The sequence below is a fragment of the Cibotium barometz genome, chromosome 21 (assembly GCF_041138505.1).
Source record: "Cibotium barometz isolate CiBa-2024 chromosome 21, ASM4113850v1, whole genome shotgun sequence".
Taxonomy (NCBI): Eukaryota; Viridiplantae; Streptophyta; class Polypodiopsida; order Cyatheales; family Cibotiaceae; genus Cibotium; species Cibotium barometz.
The window spans coordinates 53,206,538-53,217,329 of NC_141066.1; the positions used below are offsets into that span (position 1 = coordinate 53,206,538).

Genomic DNA, 10,792 nt, shown 5'->3' on the forward strand with positions numbered 1-10,792 from the left:
CTTTATGTGCTATATGGCACAGCCTGTGATGTGCAATATAGCAGAAGCTCTACTATATGTTGGATTGAGCCCAACATTTTCGTCTCTTGCTATTTTTTGGTCATCCAATTAAGAAAAGAAAGAATTCTCCTTATTCTCAAGTGTGTGTAGACTTGGGACAATTGAAAGAAACTTGAATTGAATTTATGAGCGAACTCATGCCCAAACATGACAAAAAAATAATCATGTGATATTCAAGTGTGTGTAGACTTGGGACAATTGAAAGAAACTTGAATTGAATTTATGAGCTAACTCATGCCCAAACACGACAAAAAAATTAATCATGTGATATTCAAGTGTGTGTAGACTTGGGACAATTGAAAGAAACTTGAATTGAATTTATGAGCGAATGTAATTCTCACAATCATGTTGGCAAACAGGACATAAATATCTCTTGGGACACTTTTCTGCCCTTTTTGCACAAATGGTCATTTCTCATGTCACCTGCCTGCCTTCTGTGGACGTTGGTGAATCGAGCGTATAGCATAGGTCACCCTAGTGTCTTTAAATTTGGATAAATTAAGTCTAAAAATTCCAAAGAGATTATTCTTGGATATTTTAGCTAAGATTCTCACTCTTGTTACATATGGTGAGGTCGACTAAAATGTGATCAATAGGGAAAGTCTTGTGACATGGATGGTTGCCAAAAATATGGCTTTTCCCAGGGAATAAAAATTAAGAATGGAAAATGAGCCTTGAGTAAAATTAAGAATGGAAAATGAGCCTTGAGTAAAAGGGACTCAAAAAGTCCAAGATTGAGGAATGTGTGTAGTTTGGTCGTAGATGAGCAAAGGTCCTTGGTGGGTTCCATTTTTTTGAAATAGAGCAAATGTATGCTCTTAGGAATTGGGAAAATTTAATTCAAACTCGTCTAGAATACTGTCGAAGCACAGGTCTGCTGCAGGTGAGGCTTCATGGTGATGAGGCGTCCGTGCGAAGTCCATGGCGCCAGTGGAGGCACGAGAATGCTCTTCGATTCTGATCGGCATGCGCTGTGAGTTTCGAGCTCTCGCCAGAAAGTGCTTAGCCATGGCTCTGACCGCCAGGTGTGAGTTCTCAACGCTAGGGCTAGCTGGTATGTGGGAATGGCGCTGATCTGGAGCTTTGATCGGCGGCAGGAGGAAGTTGCAGCGGGCGGTTGTGTGGCGTGGCAGAAGTAAGTGCTCATGGGCGCTTGGAGCTTCGATCGGCAGCTGTGGCGTGTGGGCTTGTGCGTGAGAGGATTGCTGATCTGCGGCGAGAGGGAGCGCCCGCGCCGGCGGGTTGTGGCAATGTGCGGCGGCGGCGGCGGCGGCGATTGATTGAATGGCTTGCTTGCAGGATGGGAGCGGGCGTGGGGAGAGGGGCGCTGAGTTGGGGAAATTGAGAGAAGCAGCGGGCCCGCGAAGGCAGAGGGAGGCTGCATCGTAGGCTCGTGCAGCCTCTTCGGCAGTGGCGTAGGAGCCCAGCCAAATGCGCTCTCTGCTGCGAGGCATCCTAATCTCGCTCACCCAGCTCCCCCATGACCGCCTCCTCACACCTTTGAAGCTGCCCCGCCCATTGATTGGCCCCAACACAACACGCTCATCATGAGTCTTACCCGACATCCCGGCTTGTGAGGGAGCTGGCTGACACGAGATGCGAACCGCGTTGCTATATGAACCGTTGGACTCAACGTCGCTTGCTTGCTTGCTTGGCAGACGCCAGCTTTTCTACAGCCTGATCGAACAAGAGCTAACAAGTGGCGTCATACATAGAAATCTATCACACGTAAGAAACCACCATCAGGTCTATTCTTTTCATGTCTACTCGTTCCTTCTACATGTCTCGTCGTCTTGTCACCACCCACTTAAGTGGGCCCCGGGTGTGTACGAAAAGAAAAAAAAACACAAAGGTTGTATTACATTGTACAAGTCTATTTATAAACATGGAAACCACCATAGATCCGCATAAATATATATATTATTAAAGGGTTAGCGGGTTAAAGAGAAAGGGAGAGAGAGAGTTAAAGGACGAGAGAGTTAGAGAGTTAGAGAAAGGTGAAGAGTGAGTTAGACAAAAACATTGAGAGAGAGAGAGAGAGGCTAGAAAGAGAGTGAGTTAGACAAAGTTTGATAAAGGTAAAGAGAGTTAGAGAGAGTTAGAAAAAAGTAAAGAGAGATAGAGATAGAGTGAGTGTAAAAGAGAGAGAGAGAGAGAGAGGGTGGGGGTTAGAGAAAGAAAGAGAGTTTGAGAGAGTGAGAGTTAGAGAAAGGTAAAGAGAGTTAGAGAGAGTGTGTGTTAGAGAGAGAGAGAGAGTTAGAAAGAGAGAGAGAGAGAGTGAGTTAGAGAAAGGTAAAAAGAGTACGTTAGAGAGAGATTTGGTCACTTCGAGAGAAATAAAGAGAGTTAGAGAAAGTAAGAAAGATTGAGATAGTTAAAGAGAGTTAAATAGAGAAACTTAGAGAGATAGAGAGAGTTAGAGAAAGGTAAAGAGAGTGAGTAATAGAGAGTGTGTGTGTGTTAGAGAGAGAACGAGAGAGAAAGAGAGAGAGTGTGTTAGAAAGAGTTGGCCAATTTAAGAGAAATAGAGAGGGTTAGAGAGAGTAAGAGAGTATGAGAAAGTTAAAGAGAGAGAGAGAGAGAGAGACTAGGTTAGAGAGAAGGAGTGAGTGTTAGAGAGAGAAAGACAGAGAGGGTTAGAGAAAGTAAGAGAGATTGAGATAGTTAAAGAGAGTTAAAAAGAGAAAGTTAGAGAGAGAAAGGGAGAGACTTAGAGAGAGAGAGAGTTAGAAAAAGGTAAAGAGAGTGAGTTGGAGAGGAGAGTTAGAGAGAGTGTGTTAGAGAGAGAGAGTGTGTGTGTTAGAGAGAGTGTGTGAGTGTTAGAGAGAGTTGGCAAATTCAAGAGAAATAGAGAGGGTTAGAGAGAGTAAGAGAGTATAAGAAAGTTAAAGAGAGAGAGAGAGAGAGAGAGAGAGAGAGAGAGATCCAGAGAGAGTTAGAGAAAGGTAAAGAGAGTAGGTTAGAGAGAAAGAGTGAGTGCTAGAGAGAGCTAGACAGAGAGAGTTAGCGAGAACATATAGAGCTAGCCAGTTTGAGTTAAACAGAGAGAGTTAGAGAGTTAATGAGAGAGTTAACGAGAGAGAGAGAGAGAGAGAGAGAGAGAGAGAGAGAGAGAGAGTTGGCCAGGTTGGGAGAAATAGAGATAGTTAGAGAGAGTAAGAGAGATTGAGAGAGAGAGAGAGAGAGAGAGAGAGAGTTATAGGTCAGAGATGTCAGAGATGATAATGTAAATAGTAGAGTACATATTTCAAAAAAAAAAAAAAAAGAGAGAGAGAGAGTTATATACGGAGAGAGAGAAAGAGTAAGAGAGAGTGTGTTACATAGAGTTAGAGAGAGAGTTGGCCACTTTGAGAATATATATATATATATTATTTATATATATATATATATAGAGAGAGAGAGAGAGAGAGAGAGATAAAGAGACAAGGAGAACTTATGGGAGTTAACACTAGCCTTTGGTAGCTCAACAGGATATAAATGTCTTTTCAGGGGTTTGCTAAAAAAAATCATATCTTGTGAATGGGAGCAATATTTTGGAATTTCTCTTCTAGGGAACATGTCTTCCTCATGAATGTGGTAAACCTTAGAAAACTATTAAAATTATAGAAATAGCCTTATAAGGCTAGGGCTCTCGACTGGAATACCCAGACCTGGACCGATCTTAAAGCTTACCTCAGAAAGAGGTTTTGTCCTCCGGGCTTCCTTGAAACTAAAATGAATGAGTTCTTGGAACTAAAGCAGGATAGCCGGACAATTGAAGAGTACCATCAAGCTTTTTCCCTTCTCCTCAAATATTCCCCGCAATTGGATGAAGAGCAGCTGATGTGGCCAGATTCATTCGAGGAATGAACGAGCCATTGGACACACCTTAGTAAAGAATGCCAAACCTGTCTCAATGGCCGAAGCAGTAAAAGCCTTTGTTGTTAAGGTCCCGCCAAAGCTTGCACCATCTAATTTTAAAAGATTCCAAACCCCGAGAAGTACTTCAAACTTTCCTCCCCCAAAGAGGCAGCAAGGCCCAATTTAGAATCAGGATACGGGAAGATTCAGAAGTGAAGGAAGACCCTTCCCCCATAACACTTTCTCAAGAGCCCCACCTATTTCAAGGATTCAGAGGGATGAGCTCAGAAGTGGAAACGGTGTTTTGGATGTCAGGGTTTTGGTCACCAGCTGAAAGACTGCCGGTCGACTTCCGCCATGTCAAGGGGACAGGTAAGTCAAGGACCGAGAGTGCAGAGACCAGCCCCTTCCTATCAGGTCCATCTCATCAAAATCAGGGCAATCCTAGAAGAACTCCAGCTCAGCCATCTGCCTCTGTCCAGAGTAGCCTCAGAACTCCTTCCCAGAACTGGGGCAACCAAAGAGAAAGAGTTCTGCCTCCTTAGAACTCAGACTGCAGCAGCCAGAGCAGTCACAATAGCAGAAGTAGTGGAAGAAGAAAGAGGAAAGATTTATGCAGCAAATGAAAACCAAGGGCCAAACTGTCAATTCTCCGTCATTCATACTGTAGCTGAGTATTGTTGAAATTAGGGCATTGTGATGAGCTATGGTGGATCAAACACTAGAATCAACATCATTAACAAAGTAATTAGCAAATAATTAAGTGGGTAATTAACAAATAGATTAATGTAGGCATGGATACTCAAAAACCAACAAATTCTCATTAGGGCAATGCCTCAATTTATAGAGCTTACATCAACATCATTAACAAAGTGATTAGCAAATAATTAAGACATAATTAGTAGGTAATTAACAAATAGATTAATGTAGGCATGGATACTCAAAAACCAGCAAATTCTCATTAGGGCAATGCCTCAATTTATAGAGCTTACATCAAGCATCAAATCCCACTGATTTCTCCATGATTCACTCCACCTCTTTTCCCTGATTCTCTCCACCTCTTCACTTTTCCTAGAATATCTAGAATATCTCCACACTTCCTAAATCTTCTCATGCTACCCTTTATTCTCTCCCAGTAGATTCTTCTCACCTTTTCACAGGCTTTCATATTTACTCATCCTCTTTTACAGCCTCTAACCAAGGGCTTGTTCCCACACACACCCTATTCACTTGTATATTTCAACACCTCCCCTCAAGTGAATACTCCTAGTACACCTAGACCCTATACCAAGTTTCCCTCCTTACTTGATAGTCTGCGACCAGTGTCTACACCTCCCCTCACGTTAACTTAGAACACCTGGACCCTGTACCAAGTTTTTCTCTTACTTGATAGCCCGCGACCAGTGCCTCAAGTCCCTAAACTCCATAGTCCTTGACACTCTCTCTCTCAATGTGTCCAAGGCTACTATAAGTGCCCGCGACCTTGACTAAAGTGCTCACACATACATCTATCTACCACGTGGCCTACATCATCAGTGGCTCAGAGGTGGTTTTACTTTGTTGGGGTAGGTTACATTGGGTTGTGGGGTCTCTCTCTCTCTCTCTCTCAGCCTCACATCTTCTCTTGTCTTCAGTCTTCTCTTGTCTTCAGTCTTCTTGTCGTGGCAGCTTCTCTCCACACGTCCATCTCTTCTTTCAGTCTTCTTGTGGCAGCTTCTCTTCTCGTGTCCATGTCTTCCTTCAATGCTTCTTTTAGATCTTCTTGGTGTGGATCCTCTTCTTGGAAAGAGATATTCTTCTTCTTTCATGGCTGGGGCCATGAGCTTGTCCGTCAGGTCTTTTTGCTCCATGTGAGCAACATGTTTCAATGTTTTACTGACAGTTTCTTTGGGCTTTTGATGTTCATCTTGTGTCATTATGCAATGCAAACCCAAATTTATGTGGGAGGTCTTACCTCTTGCCTTATTCTGGACAAGGGCAGTGTCTGATCCCATATTTACACTAATGTAATGTGCCCAATACATAATGCATATGGCATTCATTCTTATGCACATTCCCAAATGCCACTCTGGCTGTGAATAATCTTGAATTTGAGTGAGATTTATAGGCATTAACCAAGGGTTAAATGCAAAATGATGATTATCACAAATTTATCAGCACAATTTTTCCAAAAATTACATTAAATCAAGGATAACCAATTTGTACGGAATGGTTGGAGTATCAAACCAACTCCGAATTGCAATCTGAAGTTATAGGGATCTGTATCAGATACCTAATGGTTAATTTGAACCCTCAATTGTACCAAAATACAGTGATTAGCATTGATTACCGATCAGTAAATTAATCCACTATTTTGTGTGCAAAAAACAGAGTATGCGGGGAGTCCAAATATGGTACCTTAGACTTCAAATGAGCTCAAATTCTTTCAAAGCCATCAATAGCAATGAGTCTAGTAGAGGATTAAGTCAAGAAACACTAGATTTGACCAAATATTGAAAGCTTAATCTCTGTTTTACCAAAGTCACCTGCAGATTTGATGAAGAGCTTAGATCTCACTGTAGACTTGATGAAATTGAATTCTGTCGGACAAGAGACTAATCCATCGGTTCTTCCAAAACTAAACCCGGGAAAACTTTCCTAGCTCGGAAAGCACAGGCGATTCCTCCAGGATAACTTTTCTCTAACGTAGTCAAAAGCCTTATCTAACAGAACTGATCTGATCGAACCCGTAAGTCCCATAGTCAAATCAGGGAAAAGATTGCACTTGGATCATAGAGACCGATGCTTTTTTCCTCATTGAGAGGCACAACTGTTGATTCTTTTCCATAGAATAATTTTTCTCTGGGATTTACTTCATCTATCGTACCAACAGAATTGAGTCTCAAAATTTAGGGATCCATCAGTCCCTAGCCTAACCCCATCCAGTCCCATGGGTTAGCCAACCGCCCAACCACTATAGTGATGGGATCCAATTAGGAATTTTGTTAGGTTTTGTCCCGGGTACCAAGGAAAAGAGTTCCCAGGCCCCCTAACCGGATATTCATGCAAACTTAAAACTAGTCACACCACTTACACACCCAATATGAAATTGCCTTTTTCACAGAATCACCTATCTTTAAAAACAATCATTTAATGAAACCATTGAGTCATTGATTCTAATCCTCAAAATCTCGGGTTAAATCCTTATTTTCAATCATTCCTTCATCGGTGTACCTATGGCATCATTGGCAACCAGAACTCTCACCACCTGTCCACTCAGGGGCCTTTTTGATAGTTCCTAGCTCATAAGTAACTGGATATATATGCACATATCAAAATGGAAACTCCAATGAAGATCAGCAAGATCAACCAACGGATCCATAAAAAAGGGCCATGGACTCAACTGTTGAGAGGACCAGCAAGGTCAATCAACCAGATCCATGCTCGAATTCAGAAAACAACTCTTACTCCTTGTTCCAATATCTTCCACGATGCAGGTATGGGTATCGTCGGTGACCCAAAGCCTGAGCACCGTATGGTCAGCACCCTCTAGGATCCTTTGTAGGTGACCTAGTGCTTCACTCAGAGGCCGCTTCCTTGGTCCCTCATCCATGGTACTGGAAGCTCACCATTTTAATTGAGGTTGGTCAAGACCTCGGTTGAACCTTGCTACGCGAGATGTCTTCCATTGACTCTGCGTCAGCTGTTGCAACTTATTAGATTAGGTCTCCACGACCTCATTTACAGACGATCAAAATGCTTCCCCAGCATTCTTGACATAAAACATTCATTAAAAAACAAGTCATAAATACACTTTCTATAAACGAACCCTCGTCTTTCCACATTGTTCCACATCAACCACATTATTTAATTCCACAATCATTTCACAAGTATTCCTATTCTCATCCAATCACATCATTTTCATCTCATCACATCTTCTATCCACATCATATCTAATTCATACACATCTCATCTCATTCATCCACATCCATCCCATCGTTCACATGTGCGACTACTCATATCTATCCATACATTCATATCTATCACTTCACATCCACATATATTCATGTCACATCACATCACATTCTTTCACATACACATCTATATCCGTTCTTTCACATACATCCACATTTATTCTTTCACATACTCATTCACATCCATTCTTGACATACACATTCACATCCATTCTTCTCATACACATCCTTATCCATTCTTTCACATACTCATTCACATCCATTCCTCACATACACATTCACATTCATTATCATCACATACATTCACTCACATCCCATATCATTCATTTACATTCCGATTCCCATGACATCACATCTCATCATTCATTTACATTCCGATTTCCATGACATCACATCTCATCCATTCATTCACATTTATCTGATTCACATCACATCTCATCACATCTATCCACCTCACATTCTTATTACCTCTATTCATATCACATCCATCCATCCATTCATTTCCATCTATCTGATTCACATCACATCTCATCACATCTATCCACATCACATTCTCATCACGTCTATTTATATCACATCCATCCATCCATTCATTCACATCTATCTGATTCTCATCGCATCTCATCACATCTATTCTCATCACATTTGTTTAAACATAGAATTTAAGAGAATTATAACTTTTGATATAAAGATTCTTTACGCATCTATTTGTGTAAAAAATCAACTTCAGTTGGAATAACACTTTTAACAAAATCCTTTTATGTATCTATTTATGCATGAATTCAATTTTAAGGAAAATAACACTTTTAAAATAAAAATAAATCCTTTATGCATCTTTCTATGCATAAAATTAATTTTAATGAAATAAACACTATTGGAATAAAAATAAATCCTTTATGCATCTTTTGATGCATAAAATCAATCTTAATGAAAATAACACTTTTGGAATAAAAATAAATCTTCTAAGCATAAATTCAATTTTAATGAGAATAAAACTTTTGATATAAAAATAAATTCCTTTATGCATCTTTCTATGCATAAAATCAAAATTAATGATAATAACTCTTTTGAAATAGAAATACATTCCTTTATGCATCTTTCTATGCATAAAATCAAAATTAATGCGAATAACTCTTTTGAAATAAGAAAAAATTCCTTTATGCATCTTTCTATGCATAAAATCAAAATTAATGAGAATAACGCTTTTGAAATAAAAATAAATTCCTTTATGCATCTTTCTATGCATAAAATCAAAATTAATGAGAATAACACTTTTGAAATAAAAATAAATACCTTTATGCATCTTTCTATGCATAAATTAAATTTTAATGGGAATAACACTTTTGAAATAAAAATAATTCTTTTATGCATCTTTCTATGCATAAACTCAATTTTAATGGGAATAGCACTTTTGAAATAAAAAATAATTCTTTTATGCATCTTTCTATGCATAAATTCAATTTTAATGGGAATAACACTTTTGAAATAAAAATAACTCTTTTAGAATGCACAAACGGAAGGAATTACTCTTTTAGAATAACCTAATGATAAACTTTAGTTCCAAAAAATTTAAGAAAATTTTTCCATAACCTCCTTTGTATGGCTGACCATTTCTCAATTTTTAATATTCAATTTATGACTTGAATTAATCCAATTTGAATTTTAAAATCTCTAATCTACTCCATTTTTCAAAAATCAAGAGAGTAAACAATGAAAAGAGTTTAATCAATCATTTAATTAAAATTTCTAGGATTAAGAAGGGCTGAATTGTAAAGAAGAGAAGGGGGTGTCCTTTCCATCAAGGCATAGCATCAGATTTTAATTCAAACATTTTCAAAGCATAAAATTTAAGAAAACTATAGATTTAAAATTCACAATAAGTAAGAATTATTCTTACATGGAGTTTGTAAGCTTTCCTTTGGCTTGAGGGATTGAGGGTTCTACTCTTGTCTGCCTGCAGAGCAAGAGTGGCCACCAGTTCTTTTGGAGATTATTTAGTTAAAAACAATTGAATTATCAAGTGAATTCAATGTATTTGACTCTGGGGAGGAGGAGTAGAGTAACAGTGCATAAACAATATTAACCTTTTACAAGGGGGAGGCCTCAGTTTAGCTTACTTTTTGGATCTAGTTGAAACAAGAGAGAGGAGAGATGAAAATATCTCATTATTTGTGAGTTTAAAACTCATCCACACATGTGAAATAGGCGCCTCCTTCATGAGGGGAATTCCCCACACTGAGGTATCAAAAACGCATCATTTCCTCTAAATATCTCTTCTTTTTTAACTAATAAACCTTGTCCTTAGTTAACTCTTCATCTTATGTGAGTATCTACTCATTTTTGGGGGATATTTCTTTTATTCTTCAATTTATCTCCTCCCTATATGTGGATTAATCTTATTGGTCCATAGAAACCTTAATCCAAAATTTTTTAGAAAATCTGGACCCCCTCAAGCTAAGGTCCTTTTTACCTATTTTCAATTTATTCCAATTGCACACTGGAAAGTTCTTTTTGAATTTCTATTTCAGGGGAAATCATTTTAAGAAGAAGGGATATTTTTCCATCCAAAGATATCTAGAAATTGAATTATCTCTCTCTAGAATATTTTCTCTCTCTAGGCCAAACCAGATAGAAACAAGATCTGTTATTATTCTAAAAAGGGGATTGATTACAGGGAAAGAAACTGGACATCTTGAGGGACTGGGGGAGGAATCTTACAGGGAGATTATTTCAAGAACACAAGACATGGAGGTGGTAGGAATCCATAAAACTATCTCAAATAAATTTTTAATTGGTTCTTCCATTATACCTTTGGAAGAAACCTTTCAAGGGAGAGAATGGCCAAATTGGTCCAAATTGCCAAAATGAAAAGTAAGGGTCAGAAAACAACAAGGTGGAGAGCAAGTAGAGGACCTGCATGTCATGCGGCATGGAGGGTT

At 39.1% G+C, this 10,792-nt stretch overlaps 1 protein-coding gene across 1 annotated transcript; it reads right to left on the reverse strand.

Moving 5' to 3' along the window:
• Positions 1 to 356: 356 nt before the first annotated feature.
• LOC147627364 (uncharacterized) lies at positions 357 to 1,640 on the reverse strand. Its single transcript, XM_086816197.1, has 2 exons — positions 764 to 1,640; positions 357 to 733 (listed from the first exon to the last, which is right to left on the reverse strand). The coding sequence occupies exon 1, from the start codon at positions 1,623 to 1,625 to the stop codon at positions 879 to 881; it is 747 nt and encodes a 248-aa protein (XP_086672323.1). The 5' UTR covers positions 1,626 to 1,640; the 3' UTR covers positions 357 to 733; positions 764 to 878.
• Between the last annotated feature and the right edge of the window lie 9,152 nt (positions 1,641 to 10,792).